General features: G+C 42.7%; 1 protein-coding gene and 1 pseudogene across 4 annotated transcripts in view; one reads left to right on the top strand and one right to left on the bottom strand.

Moving 5' to 3' along the window:
- The window catches only part of MAST2 (microtubule associated serine/threonine kinase 2), a gene marked incomplete at both ends in the record, with an annotated part of 181,261 nt that extends 160,633 nt beyond the window's left edge, over positions 1 to 20,628 (bottom strand). For all 3 annotated transcript variants that reach the window (XM_080690730.1, XM_080690731.1, XM_080690732.1), the window contains one exon: positions 20,467 to 20,628. In XM_080690730.1, coding sequence (XP_080546856.1) covers positions 20,467 to 20,628 — 162 coding nt within the window. The remainder of the gene's footprint in view (positions 1 to 20,466) is intronic.
- On the top strand, positions 16 to 3,830 carry LOC308261005 (large ribosomal subunit protein eL27-like; annotated as a pseudogene). The gene is made up of 3 exons: positions 16 to 19; positions 3,155 to 3,518; positions 3,765 to 3,830. The product of its transcript is annotated as a large ribosomal subunit protein eL27-like (transcript).
- Positions 20,629 to 21,073: the final 445 nt, after the last annotated feature.

Here is a 21,073-nt window from a genome sequence, read left to right as displayed (position 1 = left end):
AATTAGTTTTAGTACATGGGTGTGTGTGTGTGTGTGTGTGTGTGTGTGTGTGTGTGTGTGTTTTATTTGTTTTTACTAGGGATTAATCCCAGGGCCACTCTGCCATTGAACTATACTACCAGCCCTTTTATACTGTGTGTTTCTGCTTTTTTTTTTTTTTTTTTTTTTTTGCAATATTAGGGATTGAATTGAACCCAGGGGCATTCTATCTCTAAGCTATACCCCTGATCCTATTTTTTACTTTTTTTTTTTTTTTTTTTTTGTGTGTGTGTGTGTGTGTATGGTGCTGGGTATTGAACCCAGGAGTGTGTGTGTGTGTGTGTGTGTGTGTGTGTGTGTGGTGCTGGGTATTGAACCCAGGGGCATTCTACCTCTGAGCTACACCCCCAGCCCAATTTTGTATTCTTTATTTTGACACAGGGTCTCACTAAGTTGCAGAGGGCCTCAGTAAATAGCTGAGGCTGGCCATAAACCCAGATCCTCTTGTCTTAGCCTCCCAAGTACTGGGATTACAAGTATGCACCACCACTCTCAGCTCTAATCCTATTTTTTATTCTTTGTGTTGAAACAGGGTCTCACTAAGCTGCAGATGGCCTCACTTAAGCAGCTGAGGCTGACCGTGAACCTGCAATCCCCCTGTCTTATCCTCCCAAATACTGGGATTACAAATGTGTGCCACCACTCCCAACCTGCCTTTTTTTTAAGTGTGAGTTTTGTTTGTTTTTGTGGCACTGGGGATTGAACCCAGAGGCATTCTACCTCTGAGCTACATCTCCCCAGCCTGATTTTATTTCTTATTTGGAAACAGAGTCTCACTAAAATGTGAAGTGCCTAAGTTTCCAAGGCTGGCTTTAAACCTGCTATCCTAGCCAGGTGTGGTGGCGCACTCATGTAATCCCAGCATTTAAGAGGCTGAGACCAGATGATTGTGGTTTGCAGCTAGCCTCAACTACTTAGTGAGGCCCTCCGCAACTTAGTGAGACCCTGTTTCAAAACAAAAAAAGAATAAAAAATAGGGTAGGGAGTGTAGCTTGGAGGTCAAATGCTCCTGGGTTCCATCCCCAGATCTGCAAAAAAAAAAAAAAAAAAAAAAACCACCTGCTATCTTCCTGTCTCAGCTTCCCAAGTACTGGGATTACAAAAGTATGCACCACCATGCCCAACTGCCCTTTTTTATTTTGAAACATTCTCACTAAATTGTCCAGGCTGGCCTTAAATATGCTATCCTCCTGTCTTGGCCTCCTAAATACTAGGATTAGAGGCATGTACCACCATGCCCTGCCATTAGTACTCCTTCTAAAATATAAGATTTTTTTTTTTTTTTTTTTTTTTGGTGCTGGGGATGAAAACCAGGGGCTACACTCCCAGACCTACTTTATATTTTATTTGGAAACAGGGTCTCACTAAGTTGCTGAGAGCCTAAGTAGCTGAGACTGGCTTCACACCTACATAATCCTCCTTTCTCAGCCTCCCAAGTACTAGAATTATAAGCATGTGCCACTATGCCTGGCAAACCTAAGAATTTTAAATGAAACATCTCTAAAATATTCAGTATAGTTAAAAAGTGCCAGTATTTTATATTTGCCACTCAACAACTAAAACCATAAGCATATTTCTTAGTAAAAGGTTGGTGTGCAATGGATATACACAAGATATCATAAGACATTTTAATGTACTACAGATATTCATAATGACAACAATTCTAGTTATATTTATTTACTTTTCTCCTTTTATTCACACTCTTCCTATATCCAATAAAAAAAAAAAAAAGGTTTTCTTAGTTTATGTTGTTGTTGCTGCTGCTGCTCTTGTTATCTCACTATGTTGCCCAGACTGGCCTTGAACTCTTGGGCTCAAGTAATCCTCCTGCCTTAGTCTCAGATGTAGTTGGGAAGCAGGGTGTGTCGGTGCAATACTTGTAATCCCAACATTCAGGAGGCTGAGACAGGAGGATCACGGTTCGAGGACACCCTAGCTACTTAGTGAGACCCTTTGCAACTCAGTGAGATCCTGTTTCAAAATAAAGAATAAAAACAGGGTTGGGGGTATAGCACAGAGGTAGAATGCCCCTGGGTTCCATCCCCAGTACCACAAAAAAATAAAAATATTAAAAATAAAAAATCATTAAATAATAGATTTCTTTATCTATCATACAAAATTAGAAATACCAACCTTCCTTCTCCCCTCCCCTCCCCTCCCCTCCCCTTCTCTCCCTCCCTCCCCCCCCCCTCTCTCTCTCTCTCTCTCTCTCTCTCTCTCTCTCTCTGCCCCACCATCAAATCATGCACCATACTGGGATATAAATAAAAGGCTCTCACCAAAGTAAAGCAGATAATCTTAGTTCTCCAGAACTCTGAACTAAAGAAACCTTTCTTTATAAAATATTCAGTTTGGGGATTTTGTTATAGCAAAAGAAGATGAACTGTTATAGAAGCTATAACAGACACACATAAATAGCATATCAAACTAATCTAGATATTCAGGGACAAAATTAAGAAACAGAAGAAGCCAGACTAGACAACTTAGCGAGACTCTCAGAAACCTAGTGAGAACCTGCTTCCAAATAAGAAAAAAAAATTGAACTGAGGGTAAAGCTTGGAGGTAGAATGCCTCTTGGGTTCAATTCCCAGTACCACATACACAAGAAGAAAGACGATGAGGAGGGGGGAGAAGAAGAAAGAAAAGGAGGAGGAGAAAAAGAAATAATAATAACAACAACAACAACTGACAGCTATGTCACCCAGCATTTGAAAAGCAAGACTCAGGGCTGAGGCATGCTCTAGGAGGCCTTCAGGTTCAATCCCAAGGAAAGAAGGAAGACTCAAGTCACCGGCACCATGGAAATATGAAAAGTCACAAAGAGAAAAATAGGGAGAGGGATGCCCACTCTTCTGAGAAAAAAGATTAAAAAAGAAGAAAATTTTCCTAGGGTCATATACTGTGATTAATTGGTTCACAAACATAGGAAAGTACTAATATTGGGTGGTAGTGACCATCCAGATATAACTTACAAACACAAAAGAATAAAAAAGGATATAGGGGGAAGTTCAAGCACTGTTTCATTAAAGCAACTGATCTGCTCGGACAACTGTAGTCAACGTGACCAGTGAGAGGGATAAATTAGAAAGAGTAGTGTAGCCATTTTTGCTATCAGTCAGGTTGGTAGCCATTGATACGGGCAAGTTCATGAAACCCAGGAAGGTGGTACTGGTCCTGGCCAGACACTACTCTGGACCCAAAGCCATCATTGTGAAGAACATTGATGATGGCACATCGACGGCCCCTACAGCCACACACTGGTGGCTGGAATTGACCCCTATCCCCTCAAAGTGACAGCTGCCATGGGCGAGAAGAAACTCGCCAAAAGATCAAAGATCAAGTCTTCTGTGAAAATTTTTAACTACAATCATCTAATGCCCACAACGTACTCTGTGAATATCCCCTTGGACAAAACTGTCCTCAACAAGGATGTCTTCAAAGACCATGCTCTTAAACGGAAGGCCCGGCTGGAGGCCAAGGTTAAGGGGTTTTTTGTTGTTGTTGTTTTGTTTGTTTTTTGTGGTACTGAAGGTGGAACCCAGGGACTTTTCTACCTCCAGGCTATACTCTCACACCTATTTTATACTTTATTTGTAAACAGGGTCTCACTAAGTTGCTGAGAGCCTCACTAAGTAGCTGAGGCTGGCTTTGAACCTGTGTGATCCTCCTGTCTCAGCCTCCCAAGCACTGGGATTACAAGTGTGTGCCACCACGCCCGGCCCAAGGTTAAGTTTGAAGAGAGATACAAGACAGGTAAGAACAAATGGTTCTTCCAAAATCTTCGGTTTTAGGTGCTTTTTGTTTCCATCATTAAAAATATAAATTTTAGTTGGGCGTGGTGGTGCATGCTTGTAATCCCAGTACTTGGGAGGCTGATACAGAAGGATCTCAGGTTTGTGGACAGCCTCAGATACTCAGCGAGGCCCTTCGCAACTCAGTGAGACCCTGTTTCAAAAATAAAAAAGGACTAAAAAATAGGGCTTGGGGTGTAACTTGGAGTACAATGCCCATAGGTTCCATCTCCAGTACCCCTGAAAAATAATAATAATAATAAATAATAAATAAGCCTGGCATGGTGGCGCACGCCTGTAATCCCAAGCTTTTGGGAGGCTGAGACAGGAGGACTGCACAGGTTCAAAGTCAGCCTCAGCTACTTAGGCCCTTTGCAACTCAGTGAGACCCTGTTTCAAAATAAAGAATAAAAAATAGGGCTGGGGGTGTCGCTCAGAGATAGAATGCCCCTGGGTTCCATCTCCAGTACCACAAAAATAAATAAATAATAAACAAATAAACACACACACACACACACACACACACACACACACACACACACATATGAATGAAGCCGGGCATGGTGGACACGCTTGTAATTCCAGCATTTAGGAGGCTGAGACAGGAGAATCTCAGATCGCAGATAATTAGTGAGACCCTCCGCAACCTAGTGATACCCTGTTTCCAAATAAAGAATAATGAATAGGGCAGAGAATATAGCTCAGAGGTCAAATGCCCCTGGGTTCTATCGCCAGACCCACAGAAAAAACAAAATTAAATTTAAAGAGAACAAAGCAATAATGACAAGTAGAATGTAAGCCTAAAATATTTATTATCTGATTTTTTTTTTAAGTACTAAGGATTGAACCCAGGGGCATCTACCTCCAAGTTACACACTCAGTCCTTGAAAAAAATAATAACTTAAAGGCTTTAAAAAAAATTACAACTTACTTCTTTTTTCAGTGTGTTACTAGGAATTGAACTCAGGGGCATTCTACCTCTGAGCTACACCCCCAGCCCTATTTGAGCTACATCCCCAGCCCTATTTTTTATTCTTTATTTTGAAACAAGGTCTCACTAAGTTGCAGAGGGCCTCACTAAGTAGCTGAGACTGGTCACGAACCTGCCCCCCTCCTATCTGAGCCTCCCAAGTACTAGGATTACTGGCTTATGTCACATGCTCAACTATAACCAACTATTTCTAAACTACTTGCCTTTGAAAATATTCCTGAGGTCTAAACAGAAGGCCTAACAGTACTATAATATCCTTGATTTACTAAAATGCAAAGAAACTATGTCATGGACTAATTTCTACCAAGTTAAGGGTTAAAGGATATATGCATCTGCTTCTCAGCTTCTCCTTAGGGAGTACTGCTATGTTAAAGTTGGCATGGCTGAGATATTATACAATTTTAAAATGTGGGTCCCCTGGGCTAAATTTGTTCTTAATTACATTGTAGCCAGATGTGATGATGCACCAATATAATACCAGTGCTTGGGAAGCTGAGAAAATAGGATCACAGGTTTGTGGCCAGCCTCAGCTCAGCTACTTATGCCTTCCATAACTTTTGTGAAACCCTGTTTCAAAATAAAAAATAGAGCTGAGGGTGTAGCTCAGAGGTAGACTGCCCCCTGGATTCAATCCCCAGTAAAACACACACACACACACACACACACACACACACACACACACACATTCATTCTAAAAAAAAAATACATTCTAAAACTTAGGGAGACTATGCTTTCTCTAAGCAAGGTATTTAACTAATAAACTCCTATATTTTGCCAAAAGGAAAAATACACAAATTAAAGCCTTGTTTGAGCTCCACAAAAAAACAAATCAAAGGTCAAGAAATCTTTTTCTGTTATATTTCCTTCTAAAGCCAGATAAGAACAGTAAAAAGTATGGACTTTATATTCCTACATGCTGTGTTATCTCTTGAAAAGATGATAAAAGTAATAATATCATAATATTATCTCCATTATACATATGGGTAATTAAGTCTTAGGTAACTTTTAAGTAATTTATCTCACCAGAGTTGGAATTTGAAATCACAATTTGACTCTTAATTTCATTCACTGTATACTCAGCCAGTGTGTGTGTGTGTGTGTGTGTGTGTGTGCGCGCGCGCGCGCGCGCACATGCATGCATATGTTTTGTGTTTTACCCGGGATTGAACCCAGGGACATTCTACCTCCACCTTCAAGTTATACTCCCAGTACTTTTTTGGGGGGAGGTAGAACAGGGTCTCACTAGGTTGAGGGGAGTCTTACTACTTACTGAGGCTTTCCTCAAACCCACAATTCTCCTGTCTCAGCCTCCCAAGTACTGAGATTACAGGCATGCACAACCATGCCCAGCTCAGCCAAGAGATATTTTTAGCCAGGTATGGTGGCATACACTTGCAACCCCAATACTTGGGATGCTGAGACAGGAGGATTGCAGGTTCACAGCTTTTTATTAAGGGCTGGGAATATAGCTCAGTGACAGGGCACTTGCTTAGTATGCAACAAGGTACTGCAAGCAATCCCCAGAACTGAGGAAAAAAAAAGGGGGGGATATTTATTTAATGCCCAAGAAGCTAATTATGAAGTGAGGAAAACAGACCCAAACACCTACCCTCAGGAAGCATGTATTCCAACGTGAAAGACAATAACAAATATGTGGAAATAGCATGAATAGAGACAGGAATACAAAGAAAAGAATGAACAAGAGAGTTACTTTAGAAAGGCCAGTCAAGAAAGGCCTCTTTGAGAAGATAATACCTGAACCTGGACCTCAATGAAATGAGAAACCCAGCTATATATATACATCTAAAAAAGAATAACTCAAGAAAAGAAAACTACCATGGGAAAGAAGCAGGCTGGGAAGTGAACATCAAGAGTTCAGTTTGGGGACATGTTCAAGTTTAAGACATCTATGACCTACTCAAATGGAAATGTTACACAGACAACTAAAAACAGGAGTCTAGAGCTTAGAAGATCAAGACCAGAGAAAGAAATGAGGGAATCATCAGCACACAGACAGAATGTAAACCAAGAAAATCTTAAGAGCTCACATAAGGAAAGAGAATACAAGTTGAAGCAGATTAAATTGAACTCTCTGAAGCAACAGAGCATAATCCCAGACACTAAACAAAGAAATGAACAACAACATCACAAATGCCATGTTAAAGGAGATGGAGGGCTTGTCTGCCTTTTTCACTTCAGAGAGGAGAGAGGAAGGGGTGGGGAAGGAGGGAGAGAAACAAAAAAGAATAAAGAAACTTACTGAATCAAGTGAATGAGGGAATTATAAGCTTAATGAAGATATTTTAGAATGGGAAATATCACACCACATTTGTAAGTTGACAAGAATCATCGAAATTAATGATGCAGAATACGAAGAGATATATGAAGAGAATTACAAGATAAAGACTTTTCTGGACTGACTTCCCATTTTTGCAGTTCTAGGGATGGAACCCAGGGTTTCTTGCATGCTATAGGCAAGCCCTCTATCACTGAGCTACATCCCTAACCTGCTTCTTTTAATTTTAATCGACACATACCTATGCAAATTTATGAGGTACAATGTAATGTTTATACACACACACAATGTGTAATGACCAAAAAAATTAACATATCACCTCAAACATATTTCTTTGTGGCAAAACATTCAAAATATTTTGAAAAGCTGGGCATGGTGGTGCACGCTTGTAAACCCAGTATTTGGGAGGCTGAGACAGGAGGATCCAGGTTCACAGCCTGCCTCAGCTACTTAGTGACGCCCTTTGCAACTCAATGAGAACCTGTTTCAAAATAATAAATTAAAAAAATAGGGCTGGGGGTATACTCGGAGGTAGAATGTCCCTGGGTTCCATCCCCAGTACTGCAAAAAACAAAAAAATGTTTTGAAATATGCAATACATTATTAACTAGTCATTCTCTAGCACAGCAGAACAACAGAACTTATTCCTCTTAACTGCAACTTTGTACACAATAACCAGCCTCTCCCTGTCCCTCCTTTTCTCCACCTTCCCCAGCCTCTGGTAACCACTATTGTATTTTCTACCTCTATGACATCATTTAGATCTTACATATGAGACCACTTGGTATGTGTCTTTCTGTCTGGTTTATTTCACTTAACACAATGCCCTCCAGGTTCATCCATGATGTTGCCAATGAAAGACTTTCATCTTTTTATGGCTCAATAATATCCTATTGTCTGTGTGCATATGTATGTTTGAATCATATGTATACATATACATACATATATAATCACATTTTTTTTGGGGGGGTGGTACTGAGGTTCCTGGAAGCCCTTCTGCTTCGGGCTACACTCCCAGACCTATTTTATTTTTGGAAACAGGGTCTCTTAAGCCAGCACAGCTGGCTTCGAACCTGCGAGATCCTCCTGTCTCCACCTCCCAAGCTCGGGGATTACAAGCATGCGCCAACATGCTGGCCTCTCACCTGTACTTTGTATCTTTACTCTGTTATATCCTTTGTTAGGCAAAAGATTTTAGTGTGATGCAATCTCACTTATCTGTTTTTGCTTTGGGAGTCTTATATAAAAAACTTGCCCAATCTAATATCATGAAGCATTTACCCAACATTCTTCACAGCACTTTCAAGTTTTCTACCGCTGAGCAACACCCCCAGCCCTTTTTATTCTTTTATTTTGAAACAGGGTCTCACTGACTTATAAAGGGCCTAAGTAGCTGAGGCTGTCTGGGAAGCACTATCCTGTCTCAGCTTCCCAAACACTGGGATTACAAGCATGGTGTGCATCACCATGTCCAGCTCCTTATAGCTGAATTTTGACAAAAATGTGAAGCACACTCACTGGGGAAAAGAAGGTCTCTAATAAATAATGTAGGAAAATTTTATATCCACATGCAGAAGCATGAAACTAGACCGTTCCCTATTTCTCACCATATGCAAAATCAACAGAAAATGAATTAAAAAGCCAGGCTTGGTGGTACACAATTGTATTCCTGCATTTGGGAAGCTGAGACAGGGCAATTGTGGTTTGCAGACAGCCTCAGCTACTTAGTCAGGCCCTTTGCAACTCAATGAGACCCCATTTCGATATAAAGAATAAAATAGGATTGGGGGTATAGCTCAGAGGTAGAATGCCCCCTGGGTTCCATCTCCAGTAGAGCAAAAAATTAAAAATTAAAAATAATAACAAACGGGGTTGTGGGTATAGTCCAGACGTAGAATCCTTCTGGATTCAATCCCTAGTACAGAAGAGAGAGAGAGAGAAAGAAAGAAAGAAAGAAAGAAAGAAAGAAAGAAAGAAAGAAAGAAAGAAAGAGTGAGTTAGTTCACAGTGTCAGACATAATGGCACGGGCTCATGATCCCAGCATTTGAAGGCAGAGACCAGAGGATCACTGTTGGCGGACAGCCTCAGCTTCTTAGTGAGGCCCTCCCTCTGCAACTCAGTGAGACCCTGTTTCAAAATAAAAAATAAAATACAGCTAGGGGTGTAGCTCGGAGGTAGAATGCCTCTGGGTTCAATCCCCAGTGCCACAAAGAAAGAAAAAGGAAAAGAAAAACTTCACAAATAGTTTCTGTGGTATTTGAGTTTCGCTTTTTTTTTTTTTTTTTTTTTCCTGTGAATTGAACACAGGGGCACTCTAATGCTGAGCTACATCCAAAGCCCGAGATTTTTTTTTTTTTTTTTTTTTTTTTTTTTTTTTTGCAGTACCAGGAATTGAACCCAGGGGCATTCTACCTCTGAGCTACACCCCCATCCCTATTTTTTATTCTTTATTTTGAAACAGGGTCTCACTGAGTTGCAGAGTACTTCACTAAATAGCTGAGACTGTCCGCCAATCACAATCCTCCAGTCTCTGCCTCTGAATGCTGGGATCAAAGCTTGCCACCACGCCTGGCCCTAGCCCAAGATCTTTTTTTTTTCAAAACAGGATCTCAATAAATTGCTGAAGCTGGCCTTGAATTTTTTTTTTTTTTTTTTTTTTTTTTTTTGCAGTACTGAGGATGGACCCCAGGGGCATTCTACCTCCGAGCTATACCCCCAGCCCAACTTTTTTATTCTTTATTTTGAAACAGGGCCTCACTGAGTTCACAAAAGGCCTAAGTAGCTGAGGCTGTCCGTGAACTGCAATCCTCCTGTCTCAGCCTCCTGAATGCTGGGATTATAAGCGTGAGCCACCACAGTTGGCCTTAAACTTCTGATCATCCTGTCTCAGCTTCCCAAATTCTGAGATTACAGTGGAATTTTAATAGCCACAAGCAGAAAAGAACTTTTCACACAGATAAATAAGTATATGAAAATGCCTAACAATAAACAAATTATTTACTGAATGCACACTTCATCCCAGTTAAAACACTAGAGGTTTGGAGAAACGAATGAATGACAGTCTCTAACAAGCTCATTTTCTTTCAGTGTTGAAACACTGAAAGCCAATTAGGATTTTCAATGAGTAAATATATTACATTTCTAAAGAATATTCAGGCAAATAACTATCTTTCAAGTACTAAGCAGACAACAGTAAATCAAAGAGTCTGGGCCTCAAATAATTTAGTAAAGAGATACAACAATTTCAGTAAATCATGCTATGATGAAGAAAAGTAGAGGTCCCTAAGGAATTAAGAGAAATGGCATCTAACTCTGACTTTTCTGAAGAAAAGCAAGAAGTATTAGAGCTGATATACACCTATAATTCTAGCTACATGGGAGGCTGGGCTGAAATATCACAAGTTTCAAGCCAAGCAGGGCACAGTAGCCCATGCCTGTAATCCCGGTACTTGGGAGGATAAGACAAATATCACAGGTTCAAGGCAGTATGTGTAATAACTTAGTGAGATTCTATTTCAAAATAAAAAAGGTGTATAGCTCAGAAGTAGAACATCTCGGGATCCAATTCTCAGTACCACATAAACAAAACTTCCAGTAAAACCTGGGTAACTCAGCAAGACCCTCTCTCAAAATAAACTTAAAAAAAAAAAGGGCTGAAGCTAGGCATGGTGGTACATGCTTATAATTCCAGTACTCAGGAGGCTGAGACAGGAGGATCTCACAGGTTCGAAGCCAGCCTCAGCTACTTAGTGTGGCTCTCAGGAACTTCATGAAACCCTGTTTCCAAATAAAGTATATAAAAGGTCTGGAAGTATAGCCTGGAGGTAGAAAAGCCCCTGGGTTCCACCCCCCAGTACCACAAAAACAAAACAAAACAAAAATAAGGCTGGATGCCAGGCATAGTAAGTAGTGCACCCCTGTAATCACAATATTTGGGTGGCTGAGATAGGAGAACTGCAGGTTTGAGGCCAGCCTCAGAAACTCAGTGAGATTCTGTTTACAAATAAAAAATAAAAAGGGCTGGGGGTGTAGCTTGGAGGTAGAACACCTCTGAGCTCAATACCCCATAGAAGGAAAAAACAAGAGCTAGAGATATAACTCAGTGGTGGAAGTGAGTAGCCTGTGTAAGACCCTGGGTTCAATACTACGTATCATATATGTCAAAAGAGCCAGCGGTAAGGCGGGTGTGGTGGTGCACGCTTGTAATCCCAGCATTTGGGAGGCTGAGACAGGATTATCTGGGTTCACGAATAGCCTCAGCTACTTAGTGAGGCTCTTTGCAACTCAATGAGACCTTCTTTCAAAATAAAGAATAAAATACAGGGTTAGGGGTATAACTCAGAGGTAGAATGCGCCTAGGTTCCATCTCCAGTACCACACACAAAAAACAAAAGAGCCAGCAGTAGATTTTGAATGTTTCACCACAAAAAAAAAAAAAAAAAAAAAAAAAAAGTTTGAAGCTGGGCGTGGTGGCACACGCTTAAAATCCCAGCATTTGGGAGGCTGAGACAGAAATATCACAGTTCACAACAGCCTCAGCTACTTAGGCCCTTTACGACTCAGTGAGACTCCGTTTCAAAATAAAGAATAAAAAATAGGGCTGGCAGTGTAGCTTGGAGGTAGAATACCCCTGGGTTCCAAGCCCAGTACCACAAAAAAAAAAAAAATGTTTGAGGTGATAAACATGTTAATTACCTTGGTTTGATTATTATGCAATGTAAATATGTATCAAAAAATTTCATGGTCAGGTGTGGTGGCGCAGGCTTGTAATCCCAGCATTTGGGAGGCTGAGACAGGAGGATCGTGTTTGCGGACACCTCAGCTATTTAGTGAGGCCCTTTGCAACTCAGTGAGACCCAGTTTCAAAATAAAGAATAAAAAATAGGGCAGGGGGTGTAGCTCAGAGGTCAAATGCCCCTGGGTTCCATCCCCAGACCCGCAAAAAAAAAAAAAAAAAAAAAAAAAAAAAAAGACATGACTAAAAATGTTTACAATAGAAAAGTGAGCCAGGCATGGTGGTGCACACTTGTAATCCCAGTATTTGGGAGGCTTAGCAGAAGGATCACAGGTTCAAGACCAGCCTAAGAAATCTAGAGACTCCCTGTTTCAAAACAAAAAATAAAGCCGGGCGTGGTGGCACATGCTTATAATCCTAGCATGAGGGCAGAGGGTATAGCTTGGAGGTTGAATGCCCCTGGGTTCCATCTCCAGACCCTCAAAAAAAAAAAAAAAAAAAAAAAAGGAATACAAATGCAAAGCCAGGTGTGGTGGCGCACACTTGTAATCGCAGCATTCAGGAGGCAGACAGCCTCAGCTACTTAGAGAGGTCCTTTGAAACTCAGTGAGACCCTGTTTCAAAATAAAGAATAGCTGAGCATGGTGTCTCATGCTGGTAATCCCAGCATCCAGGAGGCTGAGACCAGAGGATCGTGGTTTGCCGACAACCTCAGGTACTTAGTGAGGCCCTCCACAACTTAGTGAGACCCTGTTTCAAAATAAAGAATAAGGCCGGATGTGGTAGCACATGCTTGTAATCCCTGCGCTTGGGAGGTGGAGACAGGAGAATCGCGAAGGTTCGAAGCCAGCCTCGCTGGCTTATGAGACCCTGTTTCCAAATAAAAATATAAAATAGGCCGGGTGTGGTGGCGCACGCTTGTAATCCCCGCGATTGGGAGGCAGAGACAGGAGGATCGCGCAGGTTCGAAGCCAGCCGCGCAAGCTGGCTTAGGAGACCCTGTTTCCAAATAAAAAAATGTAAAAATAGGTCTAGGAGTGTAGCCCGGAGGTAGAAGGGCTTCCAGGAACCCCAGTACCACCAAAAAAAAAAAAATATATATATATATATATATAATAGGTCTGGGAGTGTAGCCTGGAGGTAGAAGGGTTCCATCCCCAGTACCACGAAAGAAAGAAAGAAAGAAAGAAAGAAAGAAAGAAAGAAAGAAAGAAAGAAAGAAAGAAAGAAAGAAAGAAAGTTAAGGCAGGGGTATAGCTCAGATATATCTGAGTTCCATCCCCAGACCCGCAAAAAAAAAAAAAATACAAATGCAGGCTGGGCATAGTGGCACACCCATTTGGAAGGTGGAAACCGGAGAACCACAGTCCACGTTTCGCTGACAGCCTCAACTACTTAGTGAGCCCTTTGCAACTCAGTGAGGCCTTATTTCAAAAAATAAAAATAATAGCTGGGCATGGTGATGCACGTTTGTAATCCCAGCATTTGGGAGGCTGAGACAGGAGGACCCGGGTTCACAAACAGCCTCAGCTACTTAGTGATGCCCTTTGCAACTCAGTGAGATCCTGTCTCAAAATAAAGAATATAAAAATAGGGCTAGGGGTTCTGCTTGGAGGTAGAATGCCCCTGAGTTCCATCCCCAGTACTGAAAAATAAATTAATTAATTAATTAAATAAAAATAAAAATACTAAAAATAGAACTGGGGGTGTAGCTAAGAGGTACAATGCCCCTGGGTTCCATCCCCAGTACCACAAAAAAAAAAAAAAAAAAATACAAATGTTAGCTGGGTGTGGTAGTACATGCTTGTAATCCCAGCATTTGGGAGGCAGACAGAGGATAGTGGTTGGTTTGCAGACAGCTTCAGCTACTTAGCAAGGCAACTTGATGAGACCTTGTTTCAAAAAAATAAAAAATAAAAAAACTAAAAACAATAGGGCTGGGGGTGTACCTTGGAGGTACAATGACCCTGGGTTCCATCCCTGGTAACACACACACACACACACAAAAAAAAAAGCTGATTTTGTGGCGGAATTTTTTTTTTTTTTTCTGGTGGTACTGGGGTTCCTGGAAGCCCTTCTACCTCCGGGCTACACTCCCAGACCTATTTTTACATTTTTATTTGGAAACAGGGTCTCCTAAACCAGCGCGCGCGGCTGGCTACGAACCTGTGCAATCCTCCTGTCTCTGCCTCCCAAGCATGGGGATTACAAGCGTGCGCCACTACTCCTGGCCTGTGGTAGAAATATTTTTAAAAATGGAAATGTAAGCTGGGTGTGGTGGCATACGCTTGTAATCCCTACGCGTGGGAGGCTGAGACAGGATGATCGCACAGGTTCGAAGCCAGCCTCAGCTACTTACAGTGAAGCTCTCAGCAACTTAGTGAGACCCTGTTTCCAAATAAAATATAAAATAGGTCTGGGAGTGTAGCCAGGAGGTAGAAAGCCTCTGGGTTCCACCCTCAGTACCACCAAAAAATAATAATAATAAAATAAAATAAAAATGGAAATGTAGGGCCAGGCGTGGTGACGCACGCTTGTAATCCCTCCCCACGCTTGGGAGGCTGAGACAGGAGGATCGTGCAGGTTCGAAGCCAGCCTCAGCTACTTAGTGAGGCTCTCAGCAACTTAGTGAGACCCCGTTTCCAAATAAAATATAAAATAGGATAGGTTTGGGAGTATAGCCCGGAGGTAGAAAGCCTCTGGGTTCCACCCCGAGTACCACCAAAAAAAAAAAAAAAATGGAAATGTAGAACTAAGAAAAGAGGTTAAGCCGGAAGATTCAAATGACAAGAAGGTTCTGTAACACAATGCTATGAACAGAGAACTACAGATCTTTGTTCCACATCCTAAACACTTCCACAAACACACAGAGCATGCTAGAACAGAGTAAAATGAAGAAACAAGCTGAGAGCAGAGGACATATCCTCAAGGAACATTTTAGGAAACAGGAAGACTAAAGAGACCAAGACACACAAGAAAACAGTCAGAGAAGCAGTAGAAGAATGAGTTTTATGACAAAAGAGAAGAAAATGTCAACAATGAAAAACAGTTCATACAGATCAGAAAGGATGAGAACTAGGAAAAGACTATCAAATTTAGTCATATAAAGGTCCCCAGGACTTCTACAGATTTCTCTGTTCAACTCTTTCACATGATGCTTTTTATAAGCAGCCATGCACTATATTTTAATCTGAAAAACAAATTTTAATATCCATTACAGCAGAATGGATATTAAAGAAATATCTATTCTTTAATATCAGATATACAGAAAATTATATAGCAACTAAAAAGAACACTGAGCCAGATGTGGTAGCACACACTTGTAATCCTAGTACTTGGGAGACTAAGACAAGAGAATCACAGGTTCAAGGCCAGCCTCAACAAACGAGCGAGGCTCTCAGTGACTTAGTGAGACATTTTTTTCAAAATGAAAAATAAAATAGGACTGGTAGTATAGCTCAGAGGTAGAATGCCCCTTGGTTCAACCCCCTACCCTACCACAAAAAAAAAAAAAAAAAGAACAGAGGCAGGTATGGAAGTGCACACCTATAATCCAAGTATTTGGGAGACTGAGATAGGATCACAGGTTCAAAGCCAGCCTCAGCAACTTAGTAAGACTCTGTTTCAAATAAAAAATAAAATCAAAGCTGGGCATGGTGGAACACACTTGTAATCCCAGTACTTGGAAGGCTGAGACAGGAAGATTCAGGTTCACAGCCAGCCTCAACTACACTACTTGGTAAAGCCTTCCGAAAATTAGTGAGATCCTGTTTCAAAATAATGTGCTCAAAGGTAGAATACCCCTGGATTCAATTCTCAGTACCACAAAAAAAATAAACAAAATAAAATCAGCTGGGCATGGTGGTGGACACTTGTAATCCCAGAACTTGGGAGGCTGAGACAGGAGATCACAGATAAGCGGCCAGCCTCAACAGCTTTATGAGACCCTGTTTCCAAAAACAAAAACCAAAAAACCAAATCAATATGGAGGTGTAGCTCAGAGGTAAAATGCCCCTGGGTTCAATCCCCAGTACCAAAAAAAAAAAAAAAAAAAGATATTCCTGTAAGTATCAACATGTATCAGATCACAGACAATCTAAATAAAAGAATTTAGTAGCAAAAGAGTATAAACTATATTTCCATTCATATAAAATATTAGTGTAAAACTAATCTACAATGATAAAGGTTATGAGAATGATTACCACTGGAGGAGGACAGTAACTGGGGAAAAAATACAAGAAAGTAATCCGGGATACTGAAAATGTTCTCCACCTAGATCTGAGTAATGTTCATATGGGTGTATTTTTTTTTTCTGTAAAAACTTAAAACTTATGAACTGAGCAGGACGTGGTGGCGCACACTTGTAATCCCAGCATTTGGGAGACTGAGACCAGAGGATCACAGTTCACGGACAGCCTCAGCTATTTAGTAAAAAATAGGGCAGGGGTTGTAGCTCGGAGGTCAAATGCCCCTGGGTTCCATCCCCAAACCTGGGAGAAAAAAAAATAGAATAAAAAATAGGACTGGGAGTATAGCTCAGAGGTAGAATACCCCTGGGTTCCATACCCAGTGCCACAAAAAAAAAAAAAAAAAAAATTAAGAACTGAAAGAACCTTCAATTGTGCACTCTTAAGTCAAACCTCAATAAAAAGTAAACAAAAAAAAAAAAAACCCAAGTTACTGACACCTTGAAGGCATCAGTTTGGAAAGTGTAAATATACAAGACAAACCATAATATTAGGAATTTATATAGAGTAAGGCCATTGAGACGGTGAAACTCGTTTTTCAAGAAACAAGTGCTGAAGCAAAGAAGAGATAAAGAAGCTTGGTAGGTTGCACAATTCAGGGAAATTATGCTGTTTTGTTTCTGAGATATAAGACAAAGAGAGAACAAACATTACAAGGGTCTTTAGGAGACAAGAAGGGATGAAATAAAAGGAAAAATAAAGCTAAGGATGAGTGAACACAAACTTTTTTTTTTTTTTTTTTTGAGGAGGTATTAGAGATTGAATCCAGGGGCACTTTTTTGAGACAGGGTCTCACTAAGTTGCCTAGGCTGATCTTGAACTTGTGGCCCCTCATGGCCTCAGCCTCCCAAGTAGCAGGGACCATAAAATACCCCCCCCCCTTTGGTACTGAAGATTGAACTCAGAGACATTCTACCTCTAACCTATACGCCAAGCCCTTTTATTTTTTTTTTATTTTTTTTTTGAAACAGGATCTCGCCAAGTTGCTGAGGGTCTCACTGAGTTCCTGAGGCTGGCCTTGAATTTACAGATGTTACTCTTCCATCCTCCCAAAAACTGGGATTACAGGCATGCACCACCACACCTGGATCAGAAAATGCTCACTGAAAAAGCATGCACAAAGATAAACTACATCAGGTAAACTGAGTCAGGAATGGATCTATAGTTGAAGACATTTTTAGTTTCGAGTAGGGACTGAAGAGAATGTAAAAAACAAAAATGTGAGCTCAGCATGGTGGCACACACTTATAATCCCAGTACTTGGGAGGCTGAGCAAGGAGGATTGCAGGTTCTTGGCCAGCCTTAGCTACTTAGTGAGGTCCTCTGCAACTTCATGAGATCCTGTTTCAAAGTAGAGAATAAAAAAATTGTCAGGTGTGGTGGTACATGCTTGTAATCCCAGTACTTGGCAGGCTGAGACAGGAGAATCACAGGTTCACAGCCAGCCTCAGCTACTTATGAGGCCCTCCACAATTTACTGAGACCCTGTTTCAAAAATATAGCCAGGCATGGTGGCACACATCTGTAATCCCAGCATTTGGGAGGCTGAGACAGAAGGATTGTGATTAATGGACAGCCTCAGCTACTTAGTGAGACCCTTTACAACTTAGTGAGACCCTGTTTCAAAATAAAGAATAAAAAGCCGGGCGTGGTGGCACACGCGCTTGGGAGGCTGAGACAGGAGGATCGCACAGGTTTGAAGCCAGCCTCAGCTACTTAGTAAGGCTCTCGGCAACTTAGTGAGACCCTGTTTCCAAATAAAATATAATAGGTCTGGGAGTATAACCTGGAGGTAGAAAGCCTCTGGGTTCCACCCCCAGTACCACCAAAAAATTAAATTTAAAATTAAAAAAATAAAGAATAAAAAATAGGGATGGCGATTTAGCTTGGAAGTAGAATGCCCCTGGGTTCCATCCCCAGTACTGCGAAAAAGAAAGAAAGAATAAAAAATAGGGCTAGCGTATACCTCGGAGGTAGAATGCCTGTAGGTTCAATCCGAGTACTGCAAAAAAAAAAAAAAAAAAAAATAGTACTAGAGGTAGAATGCCCCTGGGTTTAAACCTCAAACGGAAGGAGGGGTAGGGAGGCAAGGATGTGTGGGAGAAGAGAGGATAATGCCAAGCAGCCTGGAAGCAATCGCAGAGAGCCAACAATGTAATCTACTCAGGTATGAATAAAGAATAAAAGGTGGAAAAATGAAAGTTAAAAAAAAAAATCCAAGGGCTAGCAGATATATCACTGAAACTATATAAGGTCTAATGTGCATCACTGAAACTATGTAATAATGACGTATAATGAAGATATTTATTTAACTAAGGGCTTTCTCCTTAAAAAGAAAGAGGCAGAGACCTACCAGAATTCTTGAAGACTGAGCATGGTGGCTCACACTTGTAATCCCAGCATTCAGGAGACGAAGACTGGAAGATTGCTGTTTGGCGACAGCCTCAGGTACTTAGTGAGGCCCTTCATAACTCAGTGAGACCCTGTTTCAAAACTAAAAATAAGAGCCAGGCATGGTGGCACATGCTTGTAATCCCAGTGCTTGGGAGACTGAGACAGGAGGATCGCACAGGTTCAAAGCCAGCCTCAGCTACTTAGTGAGGCTCTCAAGCAACTTAGTGAAACCCTGTTTCCAAATAAAGTATAAATAGGTCTAGGAGTATATACTCATATATATGAGTATGGTCAAGAGGTAGAACACCTCCTAGGTACTACCCCTAGTACCACAAAATAAAAAATAAAAAATAGGGTTTGGGGGGTGTGGCTCAGAGGTAGAATGCCCCTGGGTTCCATCCACCATACTGCAAAAATTAAAAAAAAAAAAAATTCTTGAAAGGTTCAAAGATAGCCTAGCATGGTTGCGCACACCCTAATTCCAGTACTTGGAAGGCTGGGACAGGAAAATCGCAGGTTAAAAGCCTCAGCAACTTAGTGAGGCTCTCAGAAATTTAGTGAGACCCTGTTTCCAAATAAATAATAAAATAGTGCTTGACAGTGTAGCTCAGAAGTAGAATGCCCCTGGGTTCAATCAGGAACACACACACACACACACACACACACACACACACACACACACTAATTCAAGGATGAAGTCACTAAAGGCCATGCAAATGGAAAGATGTCACTAGAGTTCATTACGGCAGAACATTTTTCTACAAATCTAATAGGATCAAGAATCATGTATTCCTTCTAATGAATCTCATAAAGGTATTAGTAGCTGCTTACACTACCTGATAAAACTGACCTTTATCCGCTATTCATAAAGACACCTACTGTCTAGTAAATTAGTAAATATATTCTATCCATTCAGAACACCCAGGAATGTTTTTACATTGCTTTCTACCTGTGTTTCCCATTTAGGTATTTTCAGTGGTAAGAACCTAGAGCTATGAATTCTCCATTTACAACAGTGGGCTTGAGACTGCACACACGCACTCAAAAAAAAAAAAAAAAGTACTTTCTCATACCCGGTCAATGATGGTGCACATCTGTAATACCAGTACTTGGGAGGCTGACACTCAGGAATGTAGCTCAGAGATAGAATGCCCTTGGGTTCAATCCCCAGTACCAAAAATTAATATAAAATAGGGCTGGGTAAGCCCGGTCGTGGAGCACATTTGCAATCCCAGTACTTGGGAGGCTGAGACAGGAAGAATAGCAGGTTCACAGCCTGCTATCCTCACTTTGTGAGGCCAGCTACAACACAGTGAAACCTGGCTTCAAAATAAAGAATAAAAAATAGGGCTGGGGTGTAACTCGGAGGTAGGATGTCCCTGGGTTCAATCTAAATTGAATCTAGTTAATTGAATCTTGAAATAGCTCAGAGTTAGAGCATCCTTGGGTTCAATCCCCAGTCCCAAAAAAAGAAAGAACGAAAGAATAAGAAAAGGCGTTTCATGAAGTAGATGGTTACTAAGGAGAATGTTAACACAATGATTCTGTACACCACACTAGTACCCCAGTATAAAGACCATCCTATCAGAGAATGCGTAGGGTGAGGACAATTTCTAAGAAATAGCGTTAAGTCTATCAAATTGACACTGACTCTTCTGGGCGACTGCCCCTCTGGATAACTCCTCAGTCCTCCTCCAGTAAACCTACTCTGTAGCTTATCCACGCAGCCCACATTCCAGCGCCCCATCTCGCCAACCAGAACCCAAACCATCCAGAACTACGAACGCCCCTGGGGCCGTGTCTCCATCCCCTGCTCCCCGTTTCCAATTCAGCTGTCTCGAACCCTCCACTCTCCATTCTCCCGCCTCTCTAGGCCTCCCACCCCCTCCTCGAAAACGACTCGGCGCCCGCTCCCTCCGGCGCCCCCGGCGCCCCCGCCGCCCGCGGCCCGCGCCCCGGCCCCGCCGCCTACCTGCTCCGCGCCGTCGGGCCCCGCGGGCCCGGGCCGCTCCTCCAGCCGCTGCCTCCCGGGCGGCGCTCGCCGGCGCGGCGGCAGGCTCTGCGGCGGAGCCCCGTCCTCCCGGCGGGCGGGCGGCGGCGGCTGCGCTCGGTCGCGGCCGCGGCTCCGCTTCATATCTGCGGCTGGGCCCCGCGGGCGTCAGCGCCGCGACTGTGCCGGCCTCGCCCGGCCCCGGGCCGCAGCTCTGCGGCCGTAACCTCCGCCCGCGGCCACCATGGCCCGGCGGCCGCCGAAGCCGCGACCCCGGCCCGCGGCGCCTCCGCGCTGGCTGTGGGCGCGAGCGCCGCGACCTCCTCGGCGCCCCTCACGGAGACGGCAGCATCCCCGCCGCCGCCGCCGCGTCTCCTCGACCCGGCACGCGCTCGGCCGGCCACCCGCCGCCGCCGCCCGCGGCCCGCCCGCCAGCCCGCCGCCGCCCGCCCTCGCGCGCGCTCCCGGAGCCTCCCGCGCACGCGCCGGCGAACGGTCGCCAGAGGCCGGCCAGGCGCGCGCGGGCGGGGCGGGGCGGGGCGGGGCGGGCGGCGCGCCCCTGCGGCTGCGGGCGCTCGGCGAGTCTTCA

This window comes from Muscardinus avellanarius (genome assembly GCF_963383645.1).
Source record: "Muscardinus avellanarius genome assembly, chromosome: 3".
Lineage (NCBI taxonomy): Eukaryota > Metazoa > Chordata > Mammalia > Rodentia > Gliridae > Muscardinus > Muscardinus avellanarius.
The sequence above is the reverse complement of the archived record's forward strand: the minus strand, read 5'-3'. Positions and strand labels throughout refer to the sequence as shown.